This window comes from Pristiophorus japonicus, chromosome 1 (genome assembly GCF_044704955.1).
Source record: "Pristiophorus japonicus isolate sPriJap1 chromosome 1, sPriJap1.hap1, whole genome shotgun sequence".
Taxonomy (NCBI): domain Eukaryota; kingdom Metazoa; phylum Chordata; class Chondrichthyes; family Pristiophoridae; genus Pristiophorus; species Pristiophorus japonicus.
The window spans coordinates 386,861,767-386,876,218 of record NC_091977.1 but is presented as its reverse complement, the minus strand read 5'-3'; the positions used below and the strand labels follow the sequence as shown (position 1 = coordinate 386,876,218).

Sequence of the window (14,452 nt, the reverse complement as noted above, 5' to 3'; positions counted from 1 at the left end):
GCTTAACCTATCTAAATCTCTTTGCAGCCTCTCTGTGTCCTCTACACAACCTGCTTTCCCACTAATCTTTGTGTCATCTGCAAATTTTGTTACACTATACTCTGTCCCCTCTTCCAGGTCATCTATGTATATTGTAAACAGTTGTGGTCCCAGCACCGATCCCTGTGGCACACCACTAACCACCGATTTCCAACCCGAAAAGGACCCATTTATCCCGACTCTCTGCTTTCTGTTAGCCAGCCAGTTCTCTATCCATGCTAATACATTTCCTCTGACTCCGCGTACCTTTATCTCCTGCAGTAACCTTTTGTGTGGCACCTTATCGAATGCCTTTTGAAAATCTAAATACACCACATCCATCGGTACACCTCTATCCACCATGCTCGATATATCCTCAAAGAATTCCAGTAAATTAGTTAATCATGATTTCCACTTCATGAATCCATGCTGCGTCTGCTTGATTGCACTATTCCTATCTAGATGTCCTGCTATTTCTTCCTTAATAGTTTCAAGCATTTTCCCCACTACAGATGTTAAACTAACCGGCCTATAGTTACCTGCCTTTTGTCTGCCCCCTTTTTTAAACAGAGGCGTTACATTAGCTGCTTTCCAATCTGCTGGTACCTCCCCAGATTCCAGAGAATTTTGGTAGATTATAACGAATGCATCTGCTATAACTTCTGCCATCTCTTTTAATACCCTGGGATGCATTTCATCAGGACCAGGGGACTTGTCTACCTTGAGTCCCATTAGCCTGTCCAGCACTACCCCCCTAGTGATAGTGATTGTCTCAAGGTCCTCCCTTCCCACATTCCTGTGACCAGCAATTTTTGGCATGGTTTTTGTGTCTTCCACTGTGAAGACCGAAGCAAAATAATTGTTTAAGGTCTCAGCCATTTCCACATTTCCCATTATTAAATCCCCCTTCTCATCTTCTAAGGGACCAACATTTACTTTAGTCACTTTCTTTTTTCCGTTTTATATATTTGTAAAAGCTTTTACCATCCGTTTTTATGTTTTGCGCAAGTTTACCTTCGTAATCTATCTTTCCTTTCTTTATTGCTTTCTTAGTCATTCTTTGCTGTCGTTTGGGAAAATTTTAATCTTCAAGTTTCCCACTAACCTTGGTCACCTTATACGCATTGTTTTTTAATTTGATACTCTCCTTTATTTCCTTGGTTATCCACGGCTGGTTATCCCTTTTCTTACCGCCCTTCTTTTTCACTGGAATATATTTTTGTTGAGCACTAAGAGCTTCTTAAAAGTCCTCCACTGTTCCTCAATTGTGCCACCGTTTAGTCTGTGTTTCCAGTCTACTTTAGCCAACTCTGCCCTCATTCCACTGTAGTCCCCTTTTGTTTAAGCTCGTTTGAGACACTACTTCCTCACCCTCAATCTGTATTTCAAATTCAACCATACTGTGATCACTCATTCAGAGAGGATCTTTTACAAGGAGATAGTTTATTATTCCTGTCTCATTACACAGGACCAGATCTAAGATAGCTTGCTCCCTTGTAGGTTCTGTAACATACTGTTCTAAGAAACAATCCCGTATGCATTCTATGAATTCCTCCTCCAGGCTACCCCGTGCAATTTGATTTGACCAATCGATATGTAGGTTAAAATCCCCCATGATTACTGCCATTTCTTTTTCACATGCCTCCACTATTCCCTTGATTATTGCCCACCCCACCGTGAAGTTATTATTTGGGGGCCTATAAACTATGCCCACCAGTGACTTTTTCCCCTTCAGTGCTGCATTGTTCACGTGTTCGGGTACCGGACTGGGTCTTAAACTTGCAACCTTCTGGTTTCAGAGGTGAGCATGCTAGCAACCAAGCCAATCTGACACATCAATGTTTAATAAATGTAAGCCTTGTGTGACATTCTGGAATAAAGGTGTAGCTGAAAACGGTTCAGTTTTCCATAATGTATGTTTTGGTAATTGTGTGACATTATTTATAGCTGAAAGACAGTTGTGTTGACGTCTTACTAAAAGCTTGGTTTGCTGCAGGATTTCAGGTTGTGAAACAATTTTTGTTACTTCAAGCCACAAAAATGAAAGATAAGATAAAAGAATATTGTTATAGTACTGGTAACCAGGAACTTTCATTTTGTTCACACACTCATGACTCACTCGTTTTATTTAAAAGTGCAATAACTGACTATTCTTCTTGCATGAAATTTCAGAAGGTACTTTTTACTGATAAACTGGGAAATTTTCTAAAGGGCTCTTAATGCATTAACCCCTATTTAACTTAAAATAATGCCGCCTTAAACTTTTTTCTGCAAATTTGCTTTTGAGCAGATCTGTTGTGTAGATTTAACTTTATTCAGCATTGGTCTTGAAAGCATTGTCCATTCTTTTTATACATGGTTAAATACTAGACCTTAAATTTATACCAATTTAACTATCCAAGGTTTTCAGTGTGGTGGGAAAAAGGTGAAGGGGAGATGAAAGTTAAATGTATTTTTTTTTGAGATTTTTGTGAATCAAGCCTCTCTCTTTAATTGCTGTTTTTTTCAGTCACTGGTTTCCTTAGTGTAAATGTTTTTTTTTGGTAAATGTTTTTTTGATCTCAAAATTTCTGTAGTTTGTGTATGTAGTCCATTTATTGAAACTTGATCCTGTTACTTATGTGCTTTTTTTATTGCAATAATAATGGTTGAAATTAGTTGAAATGCTACGAAGTGATCGTTTTCAAATCTACAGCTAGATGTCTGGTCTAGATTAGACCAATCAGGTGATAAGTGTTCAAGTAAAACTTTAGCTCTGGGCATTCCTAAAATTGAAGGGTTATTAAACCTGTAGGCTAGTTGCCTTCCCCTTTCCCTAATATTGCAATTAGTATAAACTATAATTGCATTGTATGGAATAACCTACCTGCTCATGCAAAAGCTGTACTAGTTTAGTAATACATGGTTGGCATGAATTTTGAGATTAATCTTTGTATAAAAATCAAAAGGACTTTTCTTTTATCTTACAGGAAAGAATTTGAGCCCTTCCTTCCGCCTTTGAAACCAGAGTACTGTGTGAAAGAAGCTATGCGAGCCATCCTCACAGACCAGCCAATGATTTGTACACCTCGATTAATGTATACTGTAACATTTATGAAGAGGTAAGTGGGATAAGCAGAAACAAATGTAATTGCTAATCCAGCGATGTGCAACAACCTAGATTTTAAAGATTCGGAATATAAAAAGTAGTAGTTTGCATGATTAGAGATTGCAAAAGTGTAACATTTCAATGACGAGTATTCCAGCTTGCACCCCATTTTTTTCATTACCTCACCAAGCACCACCTCCAGGGTTGCAATGTCCATGTCTTTGGAGGCAGGTAACATTACTTCAAGGTTTAATTCCTTCCTTCTCTTCAGGAGTAAAGCTGTGGCAAACATAACTATACATTCTCTATTTTTGAGCCATTGCGCACTTGACGTTGAGGTGATGCCACAGCAGACTGACTTTTAGAATACCGGTAATGGATCATACTACAAAATTCTCTTTCAAAATAGTGTAGATAAGGAATTCTCTAATTAGCCAATTGTACTGACCAAGTGTGCGCACAAGATGTTAAATAAGCCATTTGAGCAAAGTAGGAACCCTAAGCCTATATTTCCTGCCATGTATGCAACTTTGGGATGGAAATGGTGCCTGCTTGACTTAATTATCATTTTTAACAGTTGGTAGAAGCAGGCAGGTACATTATTCACAACCTCTATATGCGCATATGCATGCCAACTTATTGCCACCCTGGTGCCACTGTGATGGTTGAACTGTGTGTACTGTTGAGGGGGATGACTCATCAGAGGAGAGCAACAGCAGCCAAGTCCATGGCACTGTGGGTGGCTCTGCTGCACAGGAGGGCAGGAAAAAGAGTGGGAGAGCTATAGTGATAGGGGTTTCTATTGTAAGGGGAATAGATAGGCGTTTCTGCGGCCACAACCGAGACTCCAGGATGGTGTGTTGCCTCCCTGATGCAAGCGTCAAGGATGTCTCTGAGCGGGTGCAGAACATTCTGAAAAGGGAGGTTAAACAGCCAGTTGTTGTGGTGCATATAGGTACCAACAATATAGGTAAAAAAACGGGATGAGGTCCTACGAGACGAATTTAGGGAGCTAGGAGCTAAATTTAAAAAGTAGGACCTCAAAAGTAGTAATCTCAGGATTGCGACCAGTACCATGTGCTAGTCGGAGTAGGAATCGCAGGATAGCTCAGATGAATACGTGGCTTGAGGAGTGGTGCAAAAGCGAGGGATTCAAATTCCTGGGACATTGGAACCGGTTCTGGGGGGAGGTGGGACCAGTACAAACTGGATAGCCTGCACCTGGGCAGGACCAGGAGGGATTCAAATTCCTGGGATATTGGAACCGGTTCTGGAGGCGGTGGGACCAGTACAAACCGGACGGTCTGCACTTGGGCAGGACCGGAACTAATGTCCTAGGGGGGAGTGTTTGCTAGTGCTGTTGGGGAGGAGTTAAACTAACATGGCAGGGGGATGGGAACCTATGCAGGGAGACACAGAAATAAAATGGAGGCAGAAGCAAAAGATAGAAAGGAGAATAGTAAAAGTGGAGGGCAAAGAAACCCAAGGCAAAAAACAAAAAGGGCCGCATTACAGCAAAATTCTAAAGGGGCAAAGTGTATTGAAAAGACAAGCTTGAAGGCTCTGTGCCTCAATGCGAGGAGTATTTGGAATAAGGTGGACGAATTAACTGCGCAGACAGCAGTTAACAGATCTGATGTAATTGGCATCACGGAGACATGGCTCCAGGGTGACCAAGGCTGGGAACTCAACATCCAGGGGTATTCAACATTTAGGAAGGATAGGCAGAGAGGAAAAGGAGGTGGGGTGGTGTTGCTGGTTAAAGAGGAAATTAATGCAATAGTAAGGAGTGACATTAGCCTGGATGACGTGGAATCTGTATGGGTGGAGCTGCAGAATATCAAAGGGCAGAAAACGCTAGTGGGAGTTGTGTACAGACAACCAAACAGTAGTAATGAGTTTGGGGACAGCATCAAACAAGAAATAAGGGATGTGTGCAATAAAGGTACAGCAGTTATCATGGGTGACTTTAATCTACATATTGATTGGGCTAACCAAACTGGTAACAGTGCGGTGGAGGAAGATTTCCTGGAGTGTATTGGGGATAGTTTTCTAGACCAATATGTCAAGGAACCAACTAGAGTTGGCCATCCTAGACTGGGTGATGTGTAATGAGAAGGGACTAATTAGCAATCTTGATGTGCGAGGCCCCTTTAGGAAGAGTGACCCATAATATGGTAGAATTCTTTATTAAGATGGAGAGTGACCCAGTTAATTCGGAAACCAGGGTCCTGAACTTAAGGAAAGGTAACTTTGATGGTGTGAGACGTGAATTGGCTAGAATAGACTGGCAAAGGATACTTAAAGGGTTGACGGTGGATAAGCAATGGCAAACATTTAAAGATCACATGGATGAACTTCAGCAATTGTACATCCCTGTCTGGAGTAAAAATAAAATGGGGAAGGTGGCTCAACTGTGGCTAACAAGGGAAATTAAGGATAGTGTTAAAACCAAGGAAGAGGCATATAAATTGGCTAGAAAAAGGAACAAACTTGAGGACTGGGAGAAATTTAGAATTCAACAGAGGAGGACTAAGGGTTTAATTAAGAGGGGGAAAATAGAGTAAGAGGAAGCTTGCAAGGAACATAGGGGACCGAGAGTCTAATGAGAAGGAGGAACTGAAGGCTATCCTTATAAAGAGGGAAATTGTGTTAGGGAAACTGAGATTGAAGGCCGATAAATCCCCAGGACCTGATAGTCTGCATCCCAGAGTACATAAGGAAGTGGACATCGAAATAGTGGATGCATTAGTGATCATTTTCTAACAGTCTATTAACTCTGGATCAGTTCCTATGGACTGGAGGGTAGCTAATGTAACATCACTCTTTTTAAAAAAAAAAAAAAAAAGGAGGGAGAGAAAAAACAGATAATTATAGACCGGTTAGCCTGACATCAGTAGTGGGGAAAATGTTGAAATCAATTATTAAAGATGTAATAGCAGCGCATTTGAAAAGCAGTGACAGGATCAGTCCAAGTCAGAATGGCTTTATGAAAGGTAAATCATGCTTGCCAAATCTTCTGGAATTTTTTGAGGATGTAACTAGTAGAGTGGACAAGGGAGAACCAGTGGATGTGGTGTATTTGGACTTTCAAAAGGCTTTTGACAAGGTCCCACACAAGAGATTGGGTGTGCAAAATCAAATCACATGGTATTGGGGGTACATTCGGAAGGTTATTTGTGTCTTCCTTCGTGAAGACAACCGAAGTATTTGTTCAATTTGTCTGCCATTTCTTTGTTCCCCATTATAAATTCACCTGAATCTGACTGCAAGGGACCTATGTTTGTCTTCACTAATCTTTTTCTCTTCACATATTTTATAGAAGCTCTTTACAATATACATTAATGATTTAGATGAAGGAATTGAGTGTAATATCTCCAAGTTTGCAGATGACACTAAACTGGGTGGCGGTGTAAGCTGAGGGGAGGATGCTAAGAGGCTGCAGGGTGACTTGGATAGGTTAGGTGAGTGGGCAAATGCATGGCAGGTGCAGTATAATGTGGATAAATGTAAGGTTATCCACTTTGGGGGCAAAAACAAAGGCAGAATATTATCTGAGGTGCAACGAGACCTGGGTGTCATGGTTCATCAGTCATTGAAAGTTGGCATGCAGGTACAGCAGGTGGTGAAGGCGGCAAATGTTGGCCTTCATAGCTAGGGGATTTGAGTATAGGAGCAGGGAGGTCTTACTGCAGTTGTACAGGGCCTTGGTGAGGCCTCACCTGGAATATTGTGTTCAGTTTTGGTCTCCTAATCTGAGAAAGGACATTTTTGCTATTGAGTGCAGCGAAGGTTCACCAGACTTATTCCCGGGATGGCGGGACTGACATATGAGGAGAGACTGGATCAACTGGGCCTTTATACACTGGAGTTTAGAAGGATGAGGGGATCTCATAGAAACTTAAGATTCTGATGGGACTGGACAGGTTAGATGCAGGAAGAATGTTCCAGATGTTTGGGAGGTCCCGAACCAGGGGACACAGTCTTGGGATAAGGGGTAGGCTATTTAGGACTGATGAGGAGAAACTTCTTCACTCAGTTGTTAACCTGGGAAATTGCCTACCGCAGAGAGTTATTGATGGCAGTTCATTGGATATATTCAAGAGGGAGTGAGATATGGCCCTCACGGCTAAAGGGATCAATGGGTATGGAGAGAAAGCAGGAAAGGGGTACTGAGGGAATCAGCCATGATATTGAATGGCGGTGCAGGCTCGAAGGGCCGAATGGCTTACTCCTGCACCTATTTTCTATGTTTCTAACTGTTGATCCTAGATCATACCTGAGTGACCTATGAGAGATCGCTGGCTGCTATAAGTCAAGAGACTGACTAGACATGATGCTCATCACCTGGATAGCCCTGCTGCATTGCCGATCTGACCCTGTCACTTGTGCTGGCATTTGATGGGGTTGGTGGGAGGGCACACATGTGCTGCAATTCTAAAACCGCACTAACACCTGTGTGCCTTCCTGCCATAACACCAATGCTGCCACTGCATAATCACTGATCTGTGGCAAGGTAGATCCAATAACCCAAAGTACTGATGCTTGTCTGCAACTGATCATCAAACTTTTCAAAATTGTCACCCAGAGGCCCCTCTGCATCCTACAAGGATCCTTGCTCTGTGACCAAAGACTGCCCTTGGGTCACTGGGGTCACTGGGGTCTCTGCTGATGTTCCTGGAGCTTCCAGGACTGTGATGCTGTTGAATGTCCTTCAATGTGCAGTGCATGCTATTGACTTCTGCCTGAGCTACCATCTGTAGCACTCACACACTCTTTCTTTTTTCTCTCTCTCTCTCTCTCTCTCTCTCTCTCTCTCTCTCTCTCTGCACCAATGCTTTATCTCTGAGCATTTATTCTTTTCAATTCAGGAACAGTCGGCCCCCAGGCTCTTTAGCTGAGAGGTGATGCCTTCTGATCCTTTTAAACAACATCCTCTTTGTGTCCCACCAGCTGCTTCTGCTCCTTTCATGTTCTCCCCTGTTCCTCATTAATATCCTTGGATGATGTAGCTGGTGCTTGGGAGGGATAGTGAATGTGAATCTGTGCTGCAAAATGGTTGCTAAAGGGATGTTGTTGTCATCCTCGTGCTGCATCTGGAGAAGGAAGAAACTACCAGATCAGTGGTTATCTGGAAAATGGACCTCAAGTCATTTTCATTTGAAGGAGTAAGGATTTTATGATTTGGTTCATCTGCCAAAGGTTACAATTGAAAGAAAAGCAGAATGCTCTGATGAACCTTCAGCACATGGTCTTCGACTTTGCCATCCTAGTGTGCTTGAAGATTCCTTCAGAATCTGTAAAGCTTTTTTCCTCCATAGTTGATAGGTCCTGGAGTGGTTGGTTGCCAAACTTGTCACCAATCTCTTCTAGCTATTATGGACTGCCTTAAAAGTTTTATAGAAGAGGAGGTGGTAATTTAGTGCATTTCACTTGTGCTGGCTTTATTATAAAAAAAATTAAAAACCTGAATTGATTTTCAATATCATGAGATTCAGTAAAATTAAGGTGTCTACATACAAGCCATGGAAGGTGAGGGTGGGGGGAGGGGTAGGCTGTGTGAACAAATGTCCAGGTGAAGGCTAGGGTGTATAAAACAGCTCCATCCTGGGCATCAATGCTAAACAATTTGAGCACTTTAATGCAAATGTGAGGGGCAGCCACGAAGTGGCAGATGTGCATTCTCCAAAGGACTGGCTGGTAAGGTCAGGGTGAGCCAAATGGTTTCCTTCTGTGTTGTAACTTTGGTTATTTACTGCCTGCGCTGAGTAGACAGTATCTAGTGATTTTGAATGTAGACACCATGTTTCCGGATTCGGGACGTCCGAAAGAAGTTTTGAAATCTGGAAATACCCGAACCTCAGCCCGTGCGTTTCCAGATTTGGGACGTCGGAAAGACGTTCCGGATATTTCTGGATTTCGGAACAGCCTCAGTCCCGAGGTTTCTGGATTTCGGACACTCTACCTGTACTGAGAATTTCTTGTCCTGCTTTGCAGCTGCACCTACCTTTTTTTTTAGCTGTTTCTTTGCACTTCTGATCACTTTTTACTTATGTCTGTTTGTCTGGTCTGTCTGTAGAGGCCATTTTTTGTTTCTATTTCTTTATTAATCCATTTAGAATCATGCTTATTTCATTTGATCTAGCTTGTTCTAGCGACATATTTATCCTGCATGATCACATCCTCTTCTGGCACTTAAAAATTGAGCTTTTAAAAGACCAGGTTTAACTAGTTTCACTTATGACTGTTTAAAATAAAATATTAAATTTAGCAGATGCAAATTGAGCCCCCATTGTTCATTTAGTAAGCCTTAAGAGGGACATTGCGTTTTTTAAATAAAAAAACACACTTTCTTCTTCTTTTTCAGCATTATGCCATGGGAAGCTGTCGTCTGCATGTACCGTTTTTTGGGAGCGGATAAATGCATGTATCCATTTATTGCTGAGAGAAAACAGGCTTTGAACAACAATGAAGCCAAAAATGAAATCTAAAGCAAAACTGCTTACTACATCCAGCACTGGGACACCTCACAGAAGTGGATGCAATATTTAACTTGTCAACAGCTCCATACAATTCAGAACGATGAGTGTTAGCAGTGACTTGAGTGATGCACTCTTGGCAAATGGCTGTGAAACTTCAGCTTTCCATGATCACTGTGGATAAAGCAATTATTACCGTACCTGTGTATTGAACAAGTCACAAGAAGATAAATGTATTATGCCAATCTTTTTGTATAATTTTTCTAGTGATTAGACTTGCACACATTTAATGGCAACTGAACAAAGCAAGATTTGATATGTTTAACATTTGACTTTTACTCAGCAATGCCATTTGTGTGTTTGCTGTTAGAGCTGTATTGTATGTGATGTTCAACTAGAGACTGGGGTAAGTGCAGTACTTTAGAAAATTCCAGTTATTATAACTTTTTAAATAGTAAATGCACTGTAATTATTGACAACTTCTCCCACAGTTCACCCCAAGTAATTCTGTGAACATGGCATTGTAGCAGTAATTCTGTGTTACTTTCCCTATGAAACACTGCAAATTACTCCAAATGGATCTTGCAGTTTAAAATTGCAGAACAAACCTGTTCCCGTTCAGCATGTGGAACCTTTTTTTTTAGGAAAATCTCATTAGTGTGCCTTTTTGAATCTAGTTTAAATATTGTCCTATTTTCTGTGGATTCGTGGTCCATTTTTAAAAACCTGAAATTTCTACCTCCTTTGTATATCTATTTGTATAACATCTAAATTTGTTTAACATCAAGTTATAAAAGTCATGTCTTTTGTGCATCTTGGGTCACTTTATATGAAGACCAATGTCTGTAGTCTTAAATTTTTTTTAGTAATATAGGTAATTGTAAAGAAGTTTTTAATTAAAATGTGATTTTTAGATGCAAAAGATGTGCACAATTTTTATGGTGCTTGGTATTGAGGAAACAATATTTGCATTGGAATGAGGCTTTTGTGATCAAACGTCTCAGCCATACAAGTTGGGTGTTCTATTGGTTAAATAAGCCAGAGAGTACCCTTCCCACCATTTTAAATAAACCTTTATGGCCTTCAAGAGAATTTTGTGCCCAAATACACTACCCTACAAGACACTACCACTGAAATTAATAACTACAAACATTCTCCAATTGACAACCACATTGAAAGAATTTGTGAAGTATCCTCATTTTCTTAACTGAACTCCATAAATTTTGGGTAGGTCCATGATTTATTATGCTAGCTAAAACCCTTTTATTCTCCCCTACCCCCCTCTCTTTCTCTGTCGTCCTCTTTTTTAAAAGGCAGCGACTGCTGCCAACGAAGTTGAAGCAGCTGCGCATGCACAGTTTGTGTTTTTTTTGGTTGTTCGCATACAGATATAATAAGAACAATTCTGGGGAAAGGCAGCACCGAAGGTTTTTTTTTGACAGTTGTTTAAAAAATGTGGTTTGGGTTTCACTCCATAAACATCTTTCACCTCCTTGCTAGAGATTTGGTACCTCATAAACAATGAAAGATTACATTAACAAAAACAAATAATCTAGTCATTATCACATTGCTGTTTGTGGGAGTTTGCTGTGCGCCAGTTGGCTGCCGCAATTCCTACATTACAACAGTGACCACACAAATACTTAATTGGCTGTAAAGCGCTTTGAGACATCCTGCAGTTGTGAAAGGTGCTATATAAATCCAAGTATTTCTTTATTTGATGTTACTGGGGGGGGAAAAACATTTTTGGTCATTTAAAAAATGTTTTTATTTGCCCTGGCAGCATGCAAGACTGAGCAAGTCAACATAACCTATTGGTGTGGCAAAGACAGGCCTCCGATGTTCTGATTGGCTAGCAGCCTCGACGACCGATCGTTTTGGAGTCACTATAGGTTTTTTTCCAATGCCAAACATTGCATCTTAATAGCTAATTAAGTAGTTGCGGATGCGCAAAACGATTCTGCGCAGCTTCTGTTGGCACCAGCTTCTGGTTCGTTAGTAGTAGTCGCTCTATTTTTAAAAATTGTAAATCTCAATAGGAACAATATGCAAATTTCTCCTCTCGATCTGTGATCCAGCATATGGATACAGGTGCTCTGTTAACATGTGATCTAGAAACTTCACACAACTATATTACACTCTTGGCCACTTTTAAATGTGTTTTTGTTATATAGGGGCAAAGTCTTTCCTTTGCCACCTATGACCCTTCCATGACTACAGACCCTACCTTTAATGGAAGATGGAGTGAGATTTAAAGAAGCTTAAGTTTCAGGCAAGGTGTAGTTCAATAAGGGCCAGCTGCTTGCCAACTTGCTTTTTCTGCTATGGAGGCATTTATCATGCTATTTGGCTGCTAGAAGGTATGCATTTAATTTGAAACTTGTTGCAATAAAATGCATTGACAAAGATTTGATATTCGTAACTTTTGTTAGAACAACAGAGATTGTGGGGGGCATTTTTTTTGAATGAGGATGGGACAAGATAGATGGAAGCAGACTGTGTTCAGTAGTTGAGGCCAAGAACAAGGATCTATAGATACATGATTAAATGTGGTAGATTTAAAACAGAGGGCAGGAGAAACTTCTTCACAGTTGAGTTTGTGGAATTAATTTCCAGGTTAGTGACTGAGGTACTGGGTAAATGTGTTTAAGATTATTTGCTCAGATGGAGAGTAAATGCTTATAGACTAGTTAGGCTGAACAGCCTTTCTATTTTGTAACTTCTATATATGTACCTTCAGGCTGCATTAGCTAAGAAAAATTTACATGCTGTACTTGTAACTTGCTCTTATTTAAAAAAAGATTCTTGTGATCTTAACTTTAAGCCTTTAAGTTTAGCAGCTGTTTTCATGATAGGCATGTGGAAGAAAGGAAGTGGAGTCCATCAGTTCAAATCCAAACCTCTCTCATTCTTCACAATAATGAGCTTTGCTAGACAAAGAAGAAAGGAGTATATGAATGTTGGATTTGTGGTTTGGGTTAACGACTAATAGCCAATTTTCTATTGTCTTGATGCCAAAATACCGTACCAAAATGAACTGATAAGGAAATAAATAATGCTGGGGTTTTCTGACCTTTAATTGTTTTGTTCTATGCTTACTGTCGTGCTCAGTTGGATGAGCATTAAAGATTTGGTGAAATTGGTGTATGCCATTGGGGAAAAAAGTGCTCATAGCAAATCGGCAGCCTGTTTTGCACAATGCTGAATTATTTTCCATTTGAGCAAGGTTTAAAATGGGCTGGCAATTTACTGAGTTGTTCTTCTACAGACGTACACACATTTTACTCCTACAATGTGAATATGGAGTTAGTTTTTTGGAGGAAGGCAAAACTGGGTTTTCAATGCATCGATAGAAAGCAAGAGTGAATTCTCTTTCTCCTTCCTCTGATTAGTTGCACAGTCCTCTCCTCTCTTAGTAACTTTACACATTTGGTAAGCAAGTTATAGAATAACCATTGTATGGACCTCAGGTGCATAGTAGTTTCAACTATCCCTAAAAAAAAAAATGCCTTTTTAATTGGGTCAACATTTCTAATTGCAAAATTGGACAACTCTTAATCTCTGGAAATGGTTGTGACTCTCTGAAATTTACTTAATTCTACGGCTTTTATTCTCTTTCCAAAGCACTTAATAGTTTCACTTGAAGACACTGTCTTTTTTTAATATGCACCTACAAGCCCTTCCACATTTAATATTGAATAGGCTACTGGCAAATGCTTCAGCTCATGGTTTTTAAAATCCCTATATCTTGCTTGCTTTCTATCACTTGGACTCCATTTCCACCATGCTCTGGACTAATTTATTGGAATCCAGGAGAAGTCATGTTACTCCAGATGTTTTGGGAAAAGGTTGTTGCTTTTCATGATAGAATAGTATAGCTGCATTGGTTGTTGGTGCTCATGGACCCAGCTTTATTCTGTAGTCTACATTCTAGATGCTTGTATTTGTTTAGAATCTCAAATGTATAGTTTGCAAGAAGTTAATGCAATATTGGTTAAAATGAAAACCATAGTAACTTTGGAACGCTCTGCATTGTCTCTGGAATGAGTTCACTTCAAAATGTTTGGTTTTATCTGTCTCTTGAAATGATCCCCTTCAGTTCCAAACATTCAGGATATATCCGTAACTAAGTTTTATTCCCTTCATATGGTTTACTCCAATGTCTTTTGATTTTTTTTTAAATGTCATGGTACTGCACAATATTGATGGAATTCTATAGAATTTTTCAACATTTATTGATTATGAACTTTCTTAAATAAACCTAACTTTGTCAACTTTGCCAGTTTTGAATTATTTGTGTAGCTTAACATTTGATGTAGCACAGGATACCAGTTTTAAATTGTAAATTGTCTTATAAACTTATGGAAATATTGAAGGTCGGTAAGTCCTCCAGATATATAGCTAGCTCCCTTACAATATTTAGTCTCTAGCTTTGATATATTAAGCACACTACTATATGGTTTCCAGTGTATTTAAGCCAATTTAATGGTCCTGAACAATAGAAAATCTCCAATAAAATTGAAAGGCAAAGATTTGCTCTGTGGGTGCTCAAAAATAAACAGCATAACTGATTTACAGTCTCACTTTTATTGCATTGCTAGCCTTTGATATCTAGTGCTGTAATGGAACTGGTCAAAGGTTTTGGGTTTTGCATCTATTGCTATAAGAGCCAGACTTCGGTAAATAAATAGAGCAACTGAGTCTCAAACACATGTAATTTAAAGCACTTTTCACCTGTTTGTGCTATATTGCTGTTTGTTCTCTATACTCCTTGGAGCAGCAGGATGCGATAATAAAAAGAAAAACCTGCATTTTATATAGAACACAAGAAATGGGAGCAGGAGTAGGCCATTTGACCCCTTGAGCC

At 39.9% G+C, this 14,452-nt stretch overlaps 1 protein-coding gene across 1 annotated transcript in view; it reads left to right on the top strand.

Annotated features, from left to right (window-relative positions):
- LOC139274141 (retinol dehydrogenase 10-like) overlaps window positions 1-13,840 on the top strand; it is a 95,472-nt gene extending 81,632 nt beyond the window's left edge. The window contains exons 4-5 of the mRNA XM_070891187.1: window positions 2,988-3,119; window positions 9,474-13,840. Coding sequence (XP_070747288.1) covers window positions 2,988-3,119; window positions 9,474-9,597 — 256 coding nt within the window. The 3' untranslated portion in view covers window positions 9,598-13,840. The remainder of the gene's footprint in view (window positions 1-2,987; window positions 3,120-9,473) is intronic.
- Window positions 13,841-14,452: the final 612 nt, after the last annotated feature.